The sequence below is a fragment of the Chrysemys picta genome, chromosome 2 (genome assembly GCF_011386835.1).
Source record: "Chrysemys picta bellii isolate R12L10 chromosome 2, ASM1138683v2, whole genome shotgun sequence".
Taxonomy (NCBI): domain Eukaryota; kingdom Metazoa; phylum Chordata; order Testudines; family Emydidae; genus Chrysemys; species Chrysemys picta.
This window is the reverse complement of record NC_088792.1, coordinates 239,528,071-239,551,300: the sequence shown is the minus strand read 5'-3', so window position 1 is coordinate 239,551,300 and position 23,230 is coordinate 239,528,071. Positions and strand designations below refer to the sequence as shown.

Here is a 23,230-nt window from a genome sequence, read left to right as displayed (position 1 = left end):
TCAAGATATTTTTGGTTTCACTAAGAAACCAGGCACTTTGCTCTTGGCTGTGGAAATGATCCACCTCCTCTGAAGTCAAGGGATGTTGAATCAGGCACCACATAAATTCATGAGACTGTTTTTGCTTCTTACGTTCAAAATCCCACGTTGGATCTAAATTTCAAACATTATAAGAAACTCATGTTAATCCTTAATAAATCTGAAGAAATGTAAAATGACATTAAAAGAGATACCATGCTTATTGTTTTTTCAGGTCTTCCAAATAAAATCTGTTCTGTTTACCAGACAAACATTATTTTTCTATTTACATAGGCTACAAACTCAACCTAGGGTTCCTACTGGTTTGTATGCTATTCCCAGTAGTGAATTTTCAGTGATCAAAATGTTGCTGCCACACGTATTGCTGATGTAGGAGGCAGAGCAGAATCCAGGTAACTCTCCCCTAGGTGTTCTGCAGTGTTTACAGTATTAAACTTCATTTTGTCTGTAACATAAGCAGATATGACTCAAAGATACACAGGGACAAATCTGGCACTTGTGTAATGGTGCAGTTATTTTAGAGTTGCACCTGCTTACACTAGGGCTGATGCAAATATGCTGAATAGGAAGGTGCCATTTTAACAGTTACTTTAAGCTTACCCTGACACTTATTCCACATTGTAGCTTGTGCTTTAGGGTTTGTAGTCACAGATCTCAAACAAAAAATGCTTGTACAGTGCTAGCTTTGGCATATCAAGTGACTTACAGAGAGCTACCATTAAAACAAAACCAACATTCACTATCTTCTTTCATAAAGAATACTGTACCAGTCTGTTTATAGTGAGAGTCTAAGGAAAATCCAGGGCTAGGTACGAACATGTAGATTGGTCTTCTGAATTTAGTGGCTTTTCCCCTAAATGCAATAGCTACCATATGGGACAACTATCACATAATTCCAAGGCTTGCCTACAGCTGTGAAAAATGTTTATACTGCAAACCTAAAATAAGCAAACCTCTTGCCTGCTGTACTCCAGACAGCACTGCAGTAATAGTTGTGATTTTCTATTACTGCATGGCACTCTGTGGTATATCTGACTCCAGGGCTATATATATTATAGGGACTAGTCCTGGATTGGCAGAGATGGACAAAGGGATCTAATAAGTCTTTCTAGTTGCTAATTTCTAGGATTCTCTTAAAGATACATCAGTGGAACCAGAGGAGCATTTTCTAATCTAGTTTATTATGAATGGGAAGGGAGAAGAGGCAGATGGCCTATTCCCCTCACACACCTTACAAAGGATTGGGTGGGCTAGAGGCCTGCTTGCTGAGCCCTTGAAGCAACAGAGGAGTGAGCCCACCAGCTACTCTCAGAGGGGGGAGCGGTCGGAGTGGATCACTCAATAGCAGGTTTCACCTCACTCCTAGTCTGACTACTTCAGCAGAATCCTGGTAATTTGAAAATAGTAAGAGACCCATTGAAAATATAAGGTTCTTTCAATGTCATGCTGCATTTAGATTATTTTGTCTCTTTCAAAAAGTGTGTGGTGATGAGGGATAGCTAAAAACCTCTTGTTAATGAGGTGTCCCTTTTTCTTGGACAGGAAACCTAGAGGGGAGGGGAAAAAATGCCGAAAAGTGTATGGGATGGAGAACCGAGATATGTGGTGTACTGCCTGCCGTTGGAAGAAAGCCTGCCAAAGGTTCGTCGACTAAAGACTGGAAGCGCGGAGGACCCAGGGGATGGGAAGTACAATAGCAGGATCCTGTTGCTGCAGCTGCCCCGGCCTACCCTCCAGTGCTGCCTTTTAAACAGACTTGTATTCCAAAACAAAGCACTTGTAGCCAAGGAGAAGCACTTAGCAAAACCAGTGTGGAGCAATAGAGGAAAAAAAAAAAAAAGTCTTATCAAGTATTGAACCCAGAGCAGCTATTAATGTTTTTCTTAAAACAAAAAATAACTTGTTGCTAACTCTGAACTACTTGCTCCCCATGACTGTTCTTTAACTGTGTCAATGTCTATGCTGTGAACGTCTGTATCAGTTGAACCAAGCACCGCATCTTGCCCTGAAATGAAGATTTCTTTTTAAAAGCCTAATTAACACTTTACGACATATAAGCTACAGTTCACTCAACAGCAGCCATACCAAGAGTGGAACCTGTTAAATAATTCTGCTGATGTGAATGATCTTGGTTGGATTCCTCATTTTTGGGTGTTTTTTTGAGGAATTCAAACCTTGGTATGTCAGAAGGACAAGCAACAGCACTCCTGGATGATTTTTTAAAAGCAGTCACAAACCAGAACAAAGAGTGGAGCTAAGTTTTAAATTAGATGGCAATACTCCAGAGAAGGAAAAATTATGGGAAACCACCAGCAGATCTCAGCCACAAGTCAGTCCAAGATTTGAGGGAAGGCATTTCAACAATGATTGAAACATACAGGAATATAATTTGGGTTCCAGTATCTTTTCTCATCACCGGTACCTTTTCGTAGCAATGACCATCTTATGCTGCTGAAGCCCTATTAAGAACTGGATGATATGTAATATCTATTCAGGGATATGAGCCAACCCAGCAGTTCAACTCTTGCTTCCTTTCCTCCTGTGTATAAGATGGTTACTAAATTAAGGGTGCACTCATTCTTTCCATTAGCAATGCCAAATTTTATTTGTGCAAAAAATGTATAGAAAACAAAAACACCCGAGAAGTGCTCCCACCGCATCATCCCAGCAAGTGGAATACGACAGCAGTGGAGCAACATATGTATATGTTAAGTAAAGTCCTTTTTTTATTTAAAAAAAAGTCACTGAGGTCAGAAATAGCCAATTTTCATGCAGAGGGCACTTTGATGGATGTGTGTGGTATGGTGTATTTAGTGCTTCAGGCTGTTAAGAGGGTGTAAATCCAGAATGCTGATCTTTTATCCCTAGATAGATGAGGTTATTTAAGTGAGAAAATAAAGTAAAGCGGAAATGCCATATGAATGAGCACCACCAACTCCTGCCTGTTTAAAAACAAAACAAAACATAGGCATAGGCACCTATCATATGAATAGGGCTATACAGGCCCACTACCAGCGGGGCTTGTTTTTCATGGAGTCTGATAAACTGGATCACATAGCTCTCATGACAGCATTACTTAACTTGCATTGCTGCCTATGCCCATTTAGAGAACAAAAGCGCACACTTTTGAACATAGCCTAGAGTGTAGTGTTAAAGCAAAGGCAATACAATACATGTTTGAATGGAAAGAACAAAAGAATAGTAAGAGCCTGGTTTTTTTAAACAAATTATTTGCTCTGTTGCATGCCTGATTTGAGCATTATTTCTGCAACTGTGTTTACAAATCATGCAATTTTCATGCACAAGTGGCTAGTGAAGGTCACTTGCATGCATACAGTTACCTGATTTTTATGCACAATTGAGCACCTAACTTGTTTAGAAAAATCAGACCCTAAAATCCAGCCCGGATAATAAAACAAAACGTGAAATAAATTAACACAACAGAAGGTAAAGATTGGCAGATATACGGTGCCATCTGCACTCTATTGTTTGCACTTCCTTATCTTTTGGTGAGGTCATAAGTCATGGCTTTTCCTTCTGTGATTTTTTTTTTTTTCAAAGATTTCTTTAGGGAAGTCTCTCAACAATTTGTAATGATTTCTAGTTACTTCCTTTTAAATGCTGACATTGTTGTCAGTGCCTTTACTATGGTGGGACACAGAATGTGGATCTTGCTCCACTGATATCCCTCCTTATTTCTAAAAGCCTCTCAAGATGCTTATAAAACAACAATTATGACCCCTATTGGCCTCATATTCGTTACTTATCCCCATCATTGTTACCTTCTCCCTTATTTACTCTGATCTCTTGAATTTTAAAGAGGATTTTTAAATACGTTATTGTAATTGGTTTCTAAAATGTTATATAGCATCATGAGCACCTTGGCAGGGGGCACTTTATAAATGAACATATTAATTAAATCATAAAATTTCCACAACATGGGGCAAATTCTGGTTGGCCCCAGGAACCAGGCACAGCACTCGTCCCAGCTGTAATACTGGAGGAAAATGAGTTAGAGAGAGGGCACAAACCTTATTAATTGCATGTATTCTCAGCTCGCTCTGTTCTGGCTTGTGGAAAGATCTACTGGGCATGCTCAGAGGCTTCACATAAACTTTAGCAAAGCCATTCCCATAACATAATTCACGTAGCCACTCCCATACTGCTAACTTTATATCTATTTTTAGATAGGCACACAAATAGACCACCAAAGCTGTGTTATTGTCCACCTCTCAGAGTTACACACACTTTCATTCTGTTCTTGATAAGTGTAAGATTATTTACAACAAGCTGGACGAATGGGCCACTGCCTGGCCAAAGTGCTTGGCTCATATGTCTGTATGGACTACTTCCCTAAACTGTTTAACCACACCAAGTCACGCTTCTCTGGAGGGTCTGTCAGGTGACCCCTGATTTTTCAGAGGAGTCAGAATCTGGTGATCGGTTTCCATCATGCATTCTCACAGTTGGGCCATGGGTTCTTTGGTATGTGTGTACATACACCACTAGCAGCCAGAACTTGACCCTTAAAATATAAATATTGAAGGATATATATATATATAATTCTTTTAACCACTTAGTAGAAATGATGCTGGTCACAGAAGTTGGTACCACATGATCTTATCAAACTTTTATATTGACAGATATACCACCGGTTCCTAATTTTTGCTGAAGGGACTTTCCTGCTACAGCAAAACAAATGTATTTTGGGGGAAAAGCCTGAAAAAAGGAAATTTCAAGCAAAAGGGGAACATTTTAGACAAGCATTTTAAACATGATTAGCTTGTCTCTCTATTCCTGCATAAAATGCCAAATATGGGAAATATATAAAATTTAGGTAATCTTATTCACTAGCTGTTTCCATCCAGGTCAATTGATCTGATTCTGCACTGCCTTGCACCTTGTGTGGTCCTTTACAGGTGTGCAAAGTAAGCCAAACTTCCATTCTGATTTGCATATTTACATCTGCTTTTCATAGGCGTCAACTGCCATTCAAGTTGGTGCAAACATGCCCAGTGGGTCTATCTGTGTGAATAAGGTGAGCAGGCTTCATACCTGGTCAGACTCTAGAGCAGGAGATTTTATGCAATTCAGTCACCTAATTGGGATATCTGAATATTGATTGTTTAGTGATCAATCAGTTCCCTGCTCCCCCTCCAGCTGTTTTGTTAGCAATAAGCAATGATACAGCAAGAAGGCAGAGATCTTTATGGAACATGTTACATATAGGCCAATGTTACATGCTGATACCTCTGTGTTTTTCCAGTATTAGCCTGGCCACCAGCTTGCATACGTAAGCTCCAGGTGTCACTCCAAACTGGGTCTCCTCCTGAAACCTGAGCCTGTTTCTTTCTCCAGTCCCACTCACTTATATAACACCCTCAAGTTTTCCCTGAGAGCGACACCCTACATAGCAGTATGGTATCATTCTAGCCATATCTCCGTTGCCATGGTCTGGTCAGGGACTATCTAGAGAGACCTTGCCTGGAGTTCTGGTGAATTAAATGTACAGATGTCACTTAGAAGGCTTCCCTGCAGGTCCATTACTCTCCCATAGGTCCATTAAGAGAGCTGCTGAAGAGCCTGGGAGAAGGATGTGAAATTAGGAGTCTCCTGGCCAGTTGGGAAGGCTTAACAGGTATGAGGGCTTGTCCCCATCCTTGATTGGACCAAACTCCATAGCAGTCATCACTAAAATCAAATTATACTGCTCTTTACTATAACAGTGGTGGTTGGAAAGAGGTTACTAAAATGACATCTTGTTTTCTATTTACACTTCACTGAACTCACCTAGAGGTAGCACTGCTGGAACTGAACTCTGAAGAGACTAATGGAGTTAATCCCAGACTACCAGGACTTATCTTGTACATAGTTACTGCCAGTTCTAAAAACCAGTTATAAAACATTATTCTAGTGGAGATTTTGTTGTTGTGGGATTCCAGAAGGGTTTTATACCACCTTCAGCAAAATAACGGAAAACTAGTCAAGTTGACAGTTTAGGTACAGAAGATAGATGCTAAATTTAGCAACTTGTGGCGGCAGGATCCTTGTGCTTCAAAAACCTGTTTCAGGGTTGCAAAAAGTGGTGTCTTGAATTGTGGTTGATAGCATCTGCTTCCAGTATTCCCCATCTGGTACTACAGTGCTGTTTACATAGACTTATCAAATTTCCATCATGTACAAGATACAAGGATTTTTCTGTGACTTTCAGCAGGACAATTTCTTTCATTATCTGAAAATCAAGCTTTGTTCTTTCTGCTTCATACAGTATATCATCTCTAACCAATCCAGAAAGATTCTACAGTCAGAAGGTAGCTGGCACTATTTTTGATGATGCACAGGCTGAAGAAGAATACAGCTCATTCACCCATACCCTTGTTTACTCCACATTGCTGACTGTAGTAAGAACTTGTTTTTGTCAATAAACTTGTCAGATAACACATAAGGGAATAGACAAATGCAGTAACAAGCCACAGTTCAATAGAACTGCTTTTCTAACCTTAACCAATTTTAAGAAAAAAATTTCTGATAAAACCTTTGCATCCAAAGTTTGAGATGACTATTGTATGTTTCCCTGAGAGAAATAAAGAAATAATTATAACATGAAAAATAAATTAGCAGTAAAAATATAAATGTAGCTTTCCTATTATATGGGACAACTCACATAAATCAGGATTGCAAGATTTTGTCCGAATTCTTAAAATCTAACCCAGTGCTACAAAGGAGCTCCTAAATTACATTTGTAAATTCTCAATGTTCATCATCTTTTCCCTCTACGAAATGTAAGAATGTTATCTTTCATTTTACACTACTCTACTGTAGAAGATAGGGATATCCCTGAGTTCTGAATCAGTATCCAGTCATGTTAAGGAGGAGTTTTCCTCACCAATTAGTTATTTCAATAGCAAATAGTAGTGCAGCATTTGGTATGTAATGTTCAGATAAACAGAAGTTACTAAAAGTGTACATAGAGAAATACCTTGAGAAAAACAACAAAATGATGTAAATAATATGGATTTCCTCAGGGAAAATAAAAGGGCAGTAGATGCAAAAAATAGGTCTGTTTGAACCTACAATTACTAAGAATTTTAATATGTATTTTATTTTTCTGGATAGAATTATTTAATGAAATAAGGACTATATTACCATTTGAATTATTAAAATTAGAAGTGAGTGCTTATTTGTGAACATGACCTTTTCTTGCTAACACAAAGTATTTAAGCCTGTGTATGCTTCAAATATTAAAAGGAAAGGGGTTTTAGCTGATGTAAAGTTATGGGAACAGAGTTTGAAACATGACCTGATACAATAGGTGGTCTACATATTTGTATAAAGCTTTCTAGAATGTAATGTAAACATGAAGTCTTGTCGCTATACAATCACCCAGTTAAACATGTGTTATCTATAACTGGGTTACTGTTCATTTAAGTGGCTCAGAACAAAAATGTATACTTTGTAGCATGCTGTCCTGCAACTACTAAGTACTCTGGTTTGCAAGGTGCTAATTTCCTTATGGTGCACTCGATATTTTTAACTAGACTTTTTTCATATCTACTAGAGTACAAGCTTGAAAGAAACTCAAGATCATGCATGCAAATAAGAAAATGCATTGTATTGAAATACACACAGTTCTCAAACTTCTCCATTTGTACATGAAGAAGTGACCCCTTTTTTTTTAGTTCCGTTGTAATTTCTCCTTATCAGAATCTCTTTACAGAATCTATTAACATCATGACCAGGGATCCAACTGGGCAGACATACACTCAAGTGAGTAAAATCATGCATGTGCATAAATATCTGAACATTTTAATAAAGTTTTTAGCTTTAAGTAATTCTCATGCGGACACTGTTAATGATAGTGACTGATCTTTCTCTCAGAGTGTAGGTACAGTAAATCTGCAAAGCAGGGCACATTCCAAGTTGACTAGAGGTTGAAGAGATGTATTTCAGTAGCAGAAAAGCATTTATGCAAAGCACATGAGAGTCTCACCAATGGGATTACGCATATGCTTAGAGTCTAAATTTGTTTGCATGCTTTGCTGATTCAGGACCATAGAGACATCTTATTCTTATAGTCTCGTTTTGAAATATATTGCAAGACAACCTGGCCATTTGTAATTTTGTGCTATTTGTTGTAGATTCAGAATACTTTTACACTAAGAAAAGTCTAATTCAGAGAACTGGCTTTTTAAGACATTGTTTAGAATTCCAAAGTTGCCGTGTCACTATCAAACTCAAAGAAAGCCTGTCAAAACAAACACATGACACATACAGGTCACTGATGACATACAATTTGATCTCTGCATTGCTTATGTGCTCAACACACCCATTGACTTCAATAGGAATTCTGGGTGAACAGGAAACAAATGATCAGGCCCATAGTTCTTAATTTGTCAGTTCACCTAAAAACTTTCAAAATGCAAATATTTTGTATCATCATGATTGATGTTGTTCTGTGTAAGTTTTATTGTTTCTAAAAAGATCTCATATTTATACTGGAAAGGAAACAGACAGCAGCCTTCTTTATACGATGCAATACTTGCTTACTAAACAAAGGGCTAAACTATAGAAACAAGTGCTGCAAAGCATGCTCTTTAAAGCTAACTTACCATCAATAACAATAGGTTAGTACAGGCAAAACTTCAGAGCTGTAACAATGCTGGCATTATTTTATATCAATTTACTAAAAACTGTGAAACAAAACTCAGATTCCATGAATGAACCAAAAGGGTTGTTGCTTTATACACCAACAGCGCACAACTGTAACAGAGCAGAAGAAATAATCCAGAACACCTGGGAGGAAGTTAGAAATAGCGACTTTCAAGTCTTTCTGAAAGGAAAAATGTTGCCCTTGGTAGCATAGAGATAATTTAGTCTGAAATTGACATCTCAATGTCATGAAGACAAGCCTACTTCATGGACATGAATTCCATGTTCTGAAAAGAGATTTTGCTTGGTCTCTTGGGGTTTTTACTATATTTATAGTCTCAGTTGTAAAGTTCTTAAAATTGTCAACTATTTAGCTTGAAGATGTAATACATTTTGACAATGATTTCTGAAATAATTTCTGAAACACTGTCATACCAGTTTGAGCCTGATCCTACAAGGCGATCTGCTCAGACTTCAGTGGGACCCTGTGCTAGAAAGGTCCTCACAGAAAGATCATTTGCAAGAGCATTGTTCACAGGTAGAAAGACTTTTCATAGCTGGGGCAATCAAAAGGCAAGCCTTACAGATGTTCTGGTATGTCATACACAGCTTTCACTAAGTTTATTAAAGGGGCTTTGTCATGTGGGGTAGGACCCACAATTCAGAGATTGTGGGGGGTATTTAAACCAAACAAAACTGTTTTAGAATTTTAAATGGCAGTTTAAATTATTTGTTTTAATTAGATTTATGAATCCCCTGCAGAGCTAGCAACTCATACATTGCAGCACTGCGTGCTGGAACGTCAAACTGATTCCGTATTTCACCTTTTTAAAATAATGAAATATATTAAAGTAAAAATTTGAACTTTTAAAATCTAATTTTACTGATTTAATAATCTGAGGTAGCAGGTCCGGAGGGAATGTTAATCGTTTAAAAAAAGAACCGCTCTGGAGCCAGATGCTGGGCGCTGCTCTTGCAGTGCAGAGCAACCATGAAACCAGTGGATCCGGATCCTGTGAATTCTCTCTGGCTGGGGAATCTTTGAGGGCCATAGAGCCACCATAGCAGTTCCTGTGCCAAACCCCTTCCTCCCCCCCCACCCCCATCTGCTTCCTAGTATAGAAGAGATGCAGCCAAGGGAAGGATGTCATGGCCAGGTATTCCTACACCCCCATCAAACCCTGGCTGACAGAATCTCTCACATACATAGCGCCACCGGTGTCAGAGACTGTCTGCATGAGTTCAATGAGCAGGAATTGCACCAAAATTTTGTGCTTTTTGTTGAGGACCAAAAACAAATGTACCTGAAAATGTCTGGCCTGAAAACTAATGAAATCGAACCAGGCTGGAGAAGTGTTCTCCCTGCCTAAAGACTGCCACTTTACCAAAAACTGTGCCAGCCTTTATCTTGGATGGTATTATAGCCTTCACAAGCTTCTGCCAGACAAAAACCCTATGATGGCCTCAATCATCCGATATTGCCTAGTGGGTCCAAATGATATTAGTGGTGCTGCTAACAACACACAATCACCTATCCGCTTACCAAATAGTATTCTTCCAGCTTTTCCCGGTTATGCCAAAAACCATTCAACTACTGAAGTAATTTGTGGGAAACCCCTGTCTTCCCATGCTGAAAATATTCCTTAAGGAAGTGTGGTACCACCATAGGCATGTGAGCATATTTTATTATCAAGCCACATCTAACCTCCACTTAAAAGTGCTGAGGAATTGCCATTTTGTCTGCTTCAAAGTCTCTCTGCTCCCTCAACAAAGCTCTGGGCTTGGCACTATTAATTGATCCAGGAGTCCCAGTGAGCAGCTTCATCCAAAGTCAGTGGCAACATCACTCCAAGAGAAAGGAGAATTCAGGGTGGACAAAGTAACAGCCTCAAATAATCAAGTGCAGATTCCTCATGTGGATGTGTAGGAGAATAGCCCTTGTCTTTCTGAGATTCCAGCATAGAGATTGCTCAGTGTGGGACATCATGCAGTCATGTATCACATTTCCTTAGCAGCAAGAAAGACAAATTCTCCCATCCTCCAATTAATATATTTGCCTCACTCTGAGAATCCCAGAGTTAACTGAAGATTAAGACAAGCAGCAGTCTCTTGAACAGGATGTTTCCTTGCTTCACATTTAAAGAAACAGGATTATCTTGGCTTTCTTCTAGGAGAAAGTTAATGGGCAGACTCAGTTACATAGGTACTATTTGAGGGAGGTTTGAGCCAAGAAGTTAAGATCTTAATCCAAATATCCTCAGAACTGGAGCATGGTAGGATTTAAGTGTTTGTTTGGGCCTCTCTCTACTTATTATTGCACAAGAGCTGTGACCAATGCCTTGGAGAGGGTACAGTACAGGGGTTCTCAACCTTTTTCTTTCTGAGCCCTCCACCCCCACCCCCACATGCTATAAAAACTCCATACCCCACCTGTGTCACAATAACTGTTTTTCAGCACATAAAAGCCAGGGCCACTGTTGGTTAGCAAGCAGGGCAAGTGGGGCCCCCATGAAGCTAAGTTGCTCAGGCTTCGGGTGGCAGGGTTCAGGGCCCTGGGCTTCAATCCTGCGACAGGGCTTTGGCTTTCTGCCCTGGGCCCCAGTGAGTCTAAGCCCAGCCCTGCTTGGCGGACCCCCTGAAACCTGCTTGTGGCCCCCCAGGAGGCACCAGACCCCTGGGTGAGAACTGCTGGTATAGTAGACCTTATGTACTTTGTACCTTACAGTATGCAGCATGACAATCTAGTTTGGTTACATCTGGATAACACTTCTCTATCCAGATACTTGTGGCCTCCTCACTGTAAACGGAGTACAGGTTCTCTTCTCCTGCCAAAATATTGTACTATTCTCAAATCGCTTGTAAGTAGAAGATTCTGTCAGTGATCAACACCACTTTTATTTACTGTTTTATAATGTAATAGTCAAGAAACTTGCCAGAAAAGATTATTCATTAGCTTAGGTCATTTTTTCCCCTCTAAAGTACCTTAAAGCAAATATGATTTGCATATTTATTAAAATACTTTACTTATTTGTATACATGTACATTTTTAAGTAACTGTTGTAAATTAATTCATGAAAATGAGCCTTTCATGGACACCTTTAAGATGATTCTTTCTATAGAGTAGGTCAGTCAAAACAACTACTGCTGGTTCTTTTAAAATAAGATTAATATAGCAATAATTAGTGCTAGCATTTCTTGGGGATGCAGGGAGAGCAGCACATATTGCACATTCTCAAGTCCATATTAAATGACAGGGAATTTTCTCTAGAGCCAAGAGATCCGACACTAGTGTCTATCTTCAGTACACAACTGCAGCGTATTATGGTTGTCAGTTGCACAATTCATATTTTTACAAAACACTATTATATTACAATTCAAGGCTTACATCAGTATCATTATGACTGAATTGCATTGTAGCTAGCAGAGGTCCAATCACACAGTCTCTTCTCAAGAGAATAGTTCCTACTCATGTGAACAGCCTCACTGAAGACAATAGGACTAGTCATGCAAGTAAGGACTGTTAGAGTAAGGGTTGCAATATGAGGGCCCTTAGTTTTCACTTGACATCAATGGCTATTTGTCAGGATGGGCAGGAATGGTGTCCTTAGCCTCTGTTTGCCAGAAGCTGGAAATGGGCGACAGGGGATGGATCACTTGATGATTACCTGTTCTGTTCATTCCCTCTGGGGCACCTGCCATTGGCCACTGTCAAAGGACAGGATACTGGGCTAAATGGACCTTTGGTCTGACCCAGTACAGCTATTCTTCTGGAGGAATGTGTGAACATAAGAAGTTAAAAAAATAACAAACAAACAAGATTATGCCAAAAAGCTGGCTAAGTAGAACTGTGGAATCTCTTCCCCATTACTCTAGAAAACAGGATTTTGCTATCAGGAGACAAAGGATGGTCTTGAGAATAGGTGCTGGACTGGGGATTTAGGAGATCTTGGCTCAATTTTGATTTCTTGTGTGACTTTGGGCAAGTCCCTTATGCTAATCTCCACCCCCCCTCCTGGATGACAATACAGCCTCTCTCTTACCATTTCTCTGTCCTGGCTATTTAGACTGTAATCTCTTTAGGGCAGGGCCTGACTCTTATTTGTGTTTGTACACTGCTTAGCACAATGGGGCCTAATCTTTAACCCTCCTCCTGGTAGTATTTAATTTGATTTGGGGGGCGTGTGTGGGGAGAGAGAAGTAGGGAAAGGTCAGTGGTTAGCCAAATAATCTTATGTAAAATGAGACATAGGACCACAGCTTCAGCTGTGGCAAGGCTCCATTTGTCATGGCTTTGATGAGCATCAAGGGTAGCTTTGAACTATCTTTGTACTCCCCTGACTGCTGGGGCTTCCAGGAGCCAGTTTTTGGCCCATGGTATAATGCAGGGAAGTCTTAGGTTGCTCTAATTTTTGCCAGTTTGTAACAGCCCCTCAGTCCATTTATGTTGGCTGGGGATTACAAGAATGGAGCAAGCTATGGCCACTGGGGCTGGTGGAGGTGGCACAGAGCTAGCTACGCTGGGCTCTATGCCCATCTGGGATTTCCTATGCTGAGGGGAATCCTCAGCTGGCTTGTTAGTGCAGCATTCTAGCCCCTTTGCACCATTAGAATGGCATAAAAAGGGGCAAAAGGGTCTATAGGATGTAGTCCATAATGTCATTAAGGAACAAATCTGTCCTAACCAACGTCAAATTGCACTATGTTTCGTAACATCCCACAAATATGAAGAAGCACTTAAATAAAAATGTTGACCTTTTCTGTAATAGAGGCGGCATATTTTAATGCACAGAAAGAGAATATTAATACTATAGACTGTGTATGGCTTTAGTGTAAGCCAAAAGGCCAAATATTAGTCAGAATTGGCCCAATCTTGCCATCCATATGTAGGCAAAATGCCTAATAAAAATCAGTCGGTATTTTGCCTGCATTGGGACTGCAGGATTCAGGTCCATGTGTCCTTATGATTGTTTTCCTACAAGAGGGAAATTCAATCTCTGTTCAGTGTTTCTCATCTATTTCCTGCCAAATGGTGCTTTGGAGACTATAAGTAATTTTGAAATTTTAAAAACGCATTTCAAGAAGCAATTCAGTCTTTTTTTTTAAACTATATTTTTAAAAAGTATTTTCTCTTCCACTCTGTGCAAAAGAAGTGATCTTTAATTAGAGCTACTCAGCATTGTACTTCTTTGTATATATTTTTCCTACTTGTTATGCCATGTATTTTTTATATTAAAAAATAATTGAGAAATTGATTTTTTAAAATCTTTTTTATTATTATTACCAGCATCTTGCAGAGCTTTGACCTATAATTTTTAGAAATGATCCTGAAATATGGAGAAATCTGATACTAAGAAATTTTTATTAAATTAGTAAAAATGTATACTCTCTGGATCAGATGAGTTACTTTTTAATGGTATATACATAAATACTGTAGCTTCTGAAATGAATTGGCACTTGGTAGATTCAGTACACAAATGAAATGATACAGCTTTAAAAAGGAAAATTTCCTAGCAGGTGGAAAAGGTGTAGCCCTGGAATTTGTACATACACAAAACTTCCACTGGTTAAGTAAACTATATTTTTCAATTGGTTTGGTTGAACCGGTCCAAACTCCTTTGTGATCAATCTTTATAAACCAGGTTTAAATGGATTTAAAACTGTCCACTATGGAGTTGGCATCACTTTAGCTGAATTGATTTAAAAACACACCCTTAGTTAAACCAGTGCAACTCTGTGCATAGACTGGGCCCTGATTATTAAAGGGAAGCTGCAAATCTTTACTCATGTGAGTATGACTAAGATCACAGAAGCCACTGACTACTCATGTGAGTAAACATTTGCAGGATCAGCCCCTAAAGGCTATATCCTCCATCACTCCCCATGTGGAACGCTCTTTGCATTATATATATATGGCCCTAAAGCTACATCCAGATGGATTTAAGGTTTTTTTCCCTTTTTTGTCTTTCAAGATGTGCACCTGTTACTTTAAAAAGCAAGCAAGGACCATCAGAGCCCTCTGTAGGTGTTGTAGAACACATTGAAAATAAACACTATGTCTAATTGTTTACCTCACCCAAACTGTGTTTATTTCAGTTTCCAAATCATCCCTTGAACTTCAGAGCACTAAGGTCTACAGTGACTGGAAGCCAGAGCAAAGTGGCTGGCTAAGAAGAAAACTCTTTATTTTGCCCCCTCCCTTTCCTTCCAAGGGCAGATCCTTTCTAAGTTCCCCTCGCATAACACAAACACAACTGGCTGAGGTCCTGTGGGATCACCCTCTGCTCGGAAGGTCTTGAGATTACAGCATGGAAGCAGAAGAAATCTGAACCCCTAATTCTATCCAAAAGACACACACACACACACACACACACACGCCTTCCTCACCAGTACCATATGAATAGGTAGATGATGGTACAACACCTAGCTTCTTCTGAAGCTGATGCTCTGCTAATTCGCCAGTGTTAGTTGATCTCTAACGGCACAATTTCTGCAGCTGTTACTGACAAACTCTGCTATCTCCGTTTTGAAAGTTTTGCCTGAGTAGTAAAAGCAGGATTGGTCCCTACCCGGTGTGAGATTGCTGTCTTCTCTCCCTGCAAAGGCTAAAGATGTGTCTGTGAAACCCAACTTCCACTTGCCCAAGGGTGGTGAAACTTACTCTGAACTAGAGCCCCTGCATGGCAGCACACACAATAGCTTTGCCACTGAGCTAGTTTCTGCATTTTCATTTGATTACACAAAAACTGAGGGAAGAAAAAAAAAGACTCCTTTATGTATCTGATCAGTGCAGATGAATAACTCCCATGCTAAGGGGAAAGTCTTCATTGCCATGTGCAGAGGATTTACATGTGCAACTCCTGTTAGCAGCAAGGGGTAATTTTGTGACTAATCCACCATACACACTGGTAACAAATTTCCCTAAGGTGTTATGGAAATTTGGGAGGGTGGAGGGAGAGTGTCGTTTAAAAAAAAAAAAAATCCCAATCCGCACCCTCCTCGCAATTCCAGTCACCAGCCTTGTTCAGACAGCATGTGCTAAGCGGAAAATAATATTTATGAGGCACACATAAGAACATAAGAAAGGCCGTACCGGGTCAGAACAAAGGTCCATCTAGCCCAGTATCCTGTCTACTGACAGTGGCCAATGCCAGGTGCCCCAGAGGGAGTGAACCTAACAGGCAATGATCAAGTGATCTCTCTCCTGCCATCCATCTCCATCCTCTGACAGACAGACAGGCTAGGGACACCATTCCTTACCCGTCTTGGCTAATAGCCATTAATGGACTTCACCACCATGAATTTATCCAGTTCTCTTTTAAACTCTGTTATAGTCCTAGCCTTCACAACCTTCTCAGGTAAGGAGTTCCACAAGTTGACTGCGCTGCCTGAAGAAGAACTTCCTTTTATTTGTTTTAAACCTGCTGCCTATTTCATTTGATGACCCCTAGTTCTTGTATTATGGGAATAAGTAAATAACTTTTCCTTATCCACTTTCTCCACATCACTCATGATTTTATATACCTCTATCATATCCCCCCTTAGTCTCCTCTTTTCCAAGATGAAGAGTCCTAGCCTCTTTAATCTCTCCTCATATGGGACCCGTTCCAAACCCTTAATCATTTTAGTTGCCCTTTTCTGAACCTTTTCTAGTGCCAGTATATCTTTTTTGAGATGAGGAGACCACATCTGTACGCAGTATTCGAGATGAGGGCGTACCATTGATTTATATAAGGGCAATAATATATTCGCAGTCTTATTCTCTATCCCCTTTTTAATGATTCCTAACATCCTGTTTGCTTTTTTGACCGCCTCTGCACACTGCGTGGACATTTTCAGAGAACTATCCACAATGACTCCAAGATCTTTTTCCTGACTTGTTGTAGCTAAATTAGCCCCATCATATTGTATGTATAGTTGGGGTTATTTTTTCTAATGTGCATTACTTTACATTTATCCACATTAAATTTCATTTGCCTTTTGTTGCCCAATCACTTAGTTTTGTGAGATCTTTTTGAAGTTCTTCACAGTCTGCTTTGGACTTAACTATCTTGAGCAGTTTAGTATCATCTGCAAACTTTGACACCTCACTGTTTACCCCTTTCTCCAGATCATTTATGAATAAGTTGAATAGGATCGGTCCGAGGACTGACCCTTGGGGAACACCACTAGTTACTCCTCCCCATTCTGAGAATTTACCATTTATACCTACCCTTTGTTCCCTGTCTTTTAACCAGTTCTCAATCCATGAAAGGACCTTCCCTTTTATCCCAGGGCAGCTTAATTTACATAAGAGCCTTTGGTGAGGGACCTTGTCAAAGGCTTTCTGGACAAGTACACTATGTCCACTGGATCCCCCTTGTCCACATGTTTGTTGACCCCTTCAAAGAATTCTAATAGATTAGTAAGACACGATTTCCCTTTACAGAAACCATGTTGACTATTGCTCAACAGTTTATGTTTTTCTATGTGCCGGACAATTTTATTCTTAACTATTGTTTCGACTAATTTGCCCGGTACAGACGTTAGACTTACCAGTCTGTAATTGCCGGGATCACCTCTAGAGCCCTTTTTAAATATTGGCGTTACATTAGCTAACTTCCAGTCATTGGGTACAGAAGCCGATTTAAAGGACAGGTTACAAACCTTAGTTAACAGTTCCGCAACTTCACATTTGAGTTCTTTCAGAACTCTTGGGTGAATGCCATCTGGTCCCAGTGACTTGTTAATGTTAAGTTTATCAATTAATTCCAAAACCTCCTCTCGTGACACTTCAATCCATGACAGTTCCTCAGATTTGTCACCTACAAAAGCCAGCTCAGGTTTGGGAATCTCCCTAACATCCTCAGCCGTGAAGACTGAAGCAAAGAATCCATTTAGTTTCTTCGCAATGACTTTATCGTCTTCAAGCGCTCCTTTTGTATCTCGATCATCAAGGGGCCCCACTGGTTGTTTAGCAGTCTTCCTGCTTCTGAGGTACTTAAAAAACATTTTGTTATTACCTTTGGAGTTTTTGGCTAGCCGTTCTTCAAACTCCTCTTTGGCTTTTCTTATTACATTCTTGCACTTAATTTGGCAGCGTTTATGCTCCTTTCTATTTACCTCGCTAGGATTTGACTTCCACTTTTTAAAGGAAGTCTTTTTATCTCTCACTGCTTCTTTTACATGGTTGTTAAGCCACGGTGGCTCTTTTTTAGTTCTTTTACTGTGTTTCTTAATTTGGGGTATACATTGAAGTTGGGCCTCTATTATGGTGTCTTTAAAAAGCGCCCATGCAGCTTGCAGGGATTTCACTTTAGTCACTGTACCTTTTAACTTCTGTTTAACTAACCCCCTCATTTTTGCATAGTTCCCCCTTTTGAAATTAAATGCCACAGTGTTGGGCTGTTGAGATGGTCTTCCCACCACAGGGATGTTGAACGCTATTGTATTATGGTCACTATTTCCAAGAGGTCCTGCTATAGTTACCTCTTGGACCAGCTCCTGCGCTCCACTCAGGACTCAATCTAGAGTTGCCTCTCCCCTTGTGGGTTCCCGTACCAGCTGCTCCATGAAGCAGTCATTTAAAGTATCGAGAAATTTTATCTCTGCATTTCGTCCTGAAGTGAAATGTCCCCAGTCAATATGGGGATAATTGAAATTCCCCACTATTATTGAGTTCTTAATTTTGATAGCCTCTCTAATTTCCCTTAGCATTTCATCATCACTATCACCGTCCTGGTCAGGTGGTCGATAATAGATCCCTAATGTTATATTCTTATTAGAGCATGAAATTTCTATCCATAGAGATTCTATGGAATATGCGGATTTGCTTAGGATTTTTACTTCATTTGATTGTACATTTTCTTTCACATATAGTGCCACTCCCTCCCCTCCCCCCGCACGACCTGTTCTGTCCTTCCGATATATTTTGTACCCCGGAATGATTGTGTCCCATTGATTGCTCTCAGTCCACCAGGTTTCTGTGATGCCTATTATATCAATATCCTCCTTTATGACAAGGCACTCTAGTTCACCCATCTTATTATTTAGACTTCTAGCATTTGCGTACAAGCACTTTAAAAACTTGTCACTGTTTATTTGTCTGCCCTTTTCTGATGTATCAGATTCTTTTTTATGTGAATGTTTATCATCTGATCTGGCCCCTACTTTATCCTCTTCCATCCTCTGCTCCTGACTATAACCTGGAGATTCTCTATCATTAGACTCTCCCCTAAGAGAAGTGGGTGAGGTACTAGTGTTTATTGGATCAACTTCTGTTGGTGAAAGAGAAGCTTTTGAGTGTCAGAGAATTGGAAAGCTTGTCAATTTCACCAATAGAAGTTGGTCCAGTAAAAGATATTACCTCTTCCGCCTTGTCTGTCTCATACGCTGAGACCAATATTGTTACAACACTGCAAACAATAGTATTTATAGTCAATCTACTTGCTTAGAAGACCTGATACTATTGGAACACTGGGTGCACGTGCACCTCTGAGATGTCTTTATTCAGGCAAAACTCCCATTGACGTAGGCGAGACTCTTTGGGCCTATATACACTGCAGCTAAGTTTGAGGACCCAGTTACAATTGAGTTTAATGTAGACTTAACCCTGAAATGCATCTGCGAACCCACTTCTGTATCCATGCAACATACACAGCTCCCTGCTCTTCCGGACAGTCTGCAATTCACAGGATCAGGCCTGTAATTGTTAGAAATGGCTCTGTGCATTCTCCTGCCAGAATGGAAAGGTTTTAGGGCTAGGCCAAGAATGTAGAGATTGGGGCTACCCAAAATTCCTTTGTGAAGTCTGCCATTGCTTTGTATACAAATTTTTAATGCACTTATGATTCTTTGTGCCCGCATATGCATATTTTTGCATGCTGAATTCAAATCTTTTAATACATGTTCAAGGAGTCTTACGATGTGTAAGGTAACAGCTCTAAGGACAAGTGATGGTGCAGATGTTAGAAAGCTAACTCTGCAGATAGTGCTAGTTAAGGCTCGGAGTTGCTCAGGACGATCGAAAAGGCTCGATTCCAAAGGGTTAATGAAATGTAAGTAGTAAGCACTATTTACTTGGTAGCATTTTCAGCCATTGCCAAAAACAAAACAAAAAAGTAAGAAGCGCTAGTCTATGCTGAGGACTAAAATTCCAATGTTTGAAACCAAGCCACTTTTTAGCTAGCTCATAACACCATATTTAAGACCAAGTTTTTCTAAGACTTATGTCTCCATTGTATTAATAAGGGCAGCATTGGTCTAAACCCCAGACAAACCAGGCTAAACACGTACACGTTGGCATACCTGAAGTTCAGCAAGAATCCCCTATAATGGGTTTGGAGATTGTATGTTCTAGTTCAGCATCTCACAAACTGGGGTCCACGGGCCCCGCTGATCAACTCCTCCCCGTCCCTCCCAGCGCTTCCGGTACGCCAGGAACAGCTGTTCAACAGCATGCAGGAGGTGCTGGGAGGGAGGGGAAGGAGCAGGACAGGGCGCGCTCAGGAGAGGGAATGGAAAGAGAGGGGCTTTGGAGGGACAGGGGTGAAGCGGGAGCAGGAGGAGGTGGGGCGGGGTAGGGCCTTGGGGAAGGGATGGAGTGGGGGCGGGGCCTGGGGCTGAGTGGGAGGTTTGGGGGCCCTGAAAATTTTTAAATCAAAATGGGGGTCCTCAGGTTACTAAAGTTTGAGAACCGCTGTTCTAGTTTATCTAGTAGCCTACACGTGATAAAATGCTTAAAAAGTAGCTCACAGAGACAGTGAAGAGAGAAAAGTAGCCAACTCTTTAATAACACTGTTCAGTGACCATTAATTTGCAAGATATATGTTGGTTACTGATCTCATGTAAGTTTGTCAAAATGCAGTTCTGTTGCAAATAGATGGTGATGAACTAGCCTAGCAGAAGAAGCTTCCTTTGATCATAGTGAATGAATGTATGCAACTACAAACTATGCATTTTCATACAGTCATTTATTGTATTTTGTATTGATTCAAAGCCAAAAAAAAATTCTAGATATCTATCATATTGCTCATGAGGGCCCCAGCCCGCATTCTTAACACACCCTGAATTCCCCTTGACTTCAAAGGGAGTTTTGAGAGTGTAAGGAATGAAGGATCAGGCCCTATTGTTTTCAATGCATGTTTCACTAGAGAAATGATTAGAAGATGGCAGGAAGACATGGGAAAATAAAAAAAGGGTATTACATAGAACATTAAACTACAGGCAGTTGCTTCTTCTGTAATACATGTCAAACCATTCTGGTAAATGGTTAACATACGTTTCTTATATTTTACCTTACAAGAGTCAGATGTGCTAAGAACATTGTTGCTTTAAAGGTACAGTACAGTAACCCTGGACTACAAGTCTAAGATGGTTTTTGCTTCTACACAATCTACTCAAACAGAGGATAACCATATAAAGACAGCAGTGGCGATATTTTTTTATTTATCCAGAAAAGTATAGCTTCTAGGGGGTATTCAGTTACAATTTCAAAAATAACATACAGAAATGTTTTTATTTTATGGATCGGTTCACTTACTAATTTTGTAGTTTTTATAAAGGTAGCATGAAAACATATTTTTCAAGTTCCATACATATTTCTTAATTTACTGTGTTGCATGTGTAATATTCCCATCCCTTCTAAAGCTTTTTTGTTACATTAGCCACTAGAGTTTTGTTTTTTAGCAAAGCTTGTGTCTGTTCTCCAATATGAAAATCATTCTTCCTAGCACTACTGTGGCCCTGATCCTGCAGCGTGATGCACACTGGCCTTGCACCAACACGGAGTCTATTGATTTCAGTAAGGATGTGGGCCAACATCTTCAGCTGGTGTAAACTGTCATAGCTATTGGAAGTATAACCATTTGTACCAGCTGACCATCTATTCCCAGCAAGGGCACATAAGTCCATCTGCATAGACCCTTGATGCAGTCAAAGGGGATCTGTGGAGACCCAAGGTCTAACTAAACATATCACTGCCAGAGCAGGGCCTATGGCAAAAATAAAAAGGCACTATTACATTTCTCTGCAATCTCTGATTGCCCTTTGGGTCTGACTCCGGGCCCACTGCAGTCAACGTGAGCCCTTCCAAGGATTGCAGTGGGAGCAGGTCAGGCCCTTTGTCATCAGTTAATATCACAAAATTCACTTTTTAAATATGAGAAAAAGAGCTTCCAACTCTGGCACTAATGGAAATATTGGAAACCCTTAATATATATTTGGAAAGTATTTGAAAAATAAATTGTCTGTCTTTTTTATATAACTTTTAGCCAAATACAAGTATTCTGATTACTACTTATGTGGATATCTATCCGACTGTAAATAATCTTATAATATTCAGGTACATAAACCTGACTGTTCATCAGCTATGCGTTTTGCTAGCTATTGATATATTGTGTATATATCTATATATAGAGAAGGTAATGTGTTTAAATGTTGCGTGTTTTTTATTGCTGTTCCTGTAAGGAAAGACAGCTTGTTTTGATTCTACTTGTTTTCTCTTTTATGAGTTAGATGAAAAAAAGTTCTCTCATTTTTTTGCACCAGAAATGGATAAATAACTGTTGCTATGTGTATCAGGACATTAATTTCTGATTGAAAATTTAAAATTTAAAACTAGCCGTAAGGGGCACACCAGTTAAAATGCACTTTTCCTGTGGCACAGTGTATTCTCTCTCAATGAGCTTTCAAAGGACCATTAAATGTTTACATTTTTTTGTTGCCCATTATAGTTTCAAACATTTAAATGGCTTCCCGGAAACTAGAGAAAGATCTCATGCATTACTAATATACCAGGATCCAAGAAAGGATCATTACAATTAGATAAAATAAGGAATTTGTACAAATACCATTTAGTGATAGTTTTCTAACATTTGGGCTCTCCTATTTTGTGATGCTTTGATGTGTCAATAAATATGCTCTTGCTTAGCTAGTCTAACATCATTGTAGACCTGTAATTTACTGTTTATGGTTATGCCATGATTTGCACTGGCTCGAATTCAGTCAGAATGCTGGCCATCCAGCCAAAATATTCAGACTGTTACGATGTCCACAAAACATTAAATAAATGCACTTGTAATTGATTAACTACTATGGAGTATGTTCAACTATTTCATGTAATAAAAAGGCTTTGTGTATAACTTCTACTTGTAGGTTGTTTGTTCGTGCAAAGTTTAATTCTTTTACAGTACGTGACTGTAAGCATACTGAGCCCAAACCAGTCACCAGAAGTGGGATTGGACCCATCATCAGTCTGGTCATAAGTCAAATTTTTACAGGTGATCTCATGGTCTACCTTGGGACTGGAAATTTGGACCCAGAGTTTTAATTTTAGCTCGGAGAAGTCACTTAGCCTCTTCCTCTATTTCCCCATTTCAGATTTGTGCCCTCAAAAATATAAACCTCTACCTGCTGAGCTGAAGCGGCGGCTCCCCCCTCTCAGCATGTTAGCTGCTGTACACGTGAACAGGCCTCACAGCGCCTGTGTTCCAATGAAAGCTCCCGAAATGCAACATTTGACCTAGTAAGTTAAAGGAGCAGTTTCATTAGCTTTGCCAAGAAACAG

The 23,230-nt window shown here is 39.7% G+C and overlaps 1 protein-coding gene across 7 annotated transcripts in view; it reads left to right on the top strand.

Moving 5' to 3' along the window:
* Positions 1–22,805, top strand: part of ZNF704 (zinc finger protein 704) — a 159,013-nt gene extending 136,208 nt beyond the window's left edge. For 4 of the 7 annotated variants that reach the window (XM_065585806.1, XM_005301522.5, XM_065585809.1 and 1 more), the window contains one exon: positions 1,582–22,805. In XM_065585806.1, coding sequence (XP_065441878.1) covers positions 1,582–1,693 — 112 coding nt within the window. In that variant the 3' untranslated portion in view covers positions 1,694–22,805. The remainder of the gene's footprint in view (positions 1–1,581) is intronic. The other 3 variants (XM_065585805.1, XM_042844719.2, XM_065585807.1) reach the window with 1 other exon arrangement.
* The last annotated feature ends 425 nt before the right edge of the window (positions 22,806–23,230 follow it).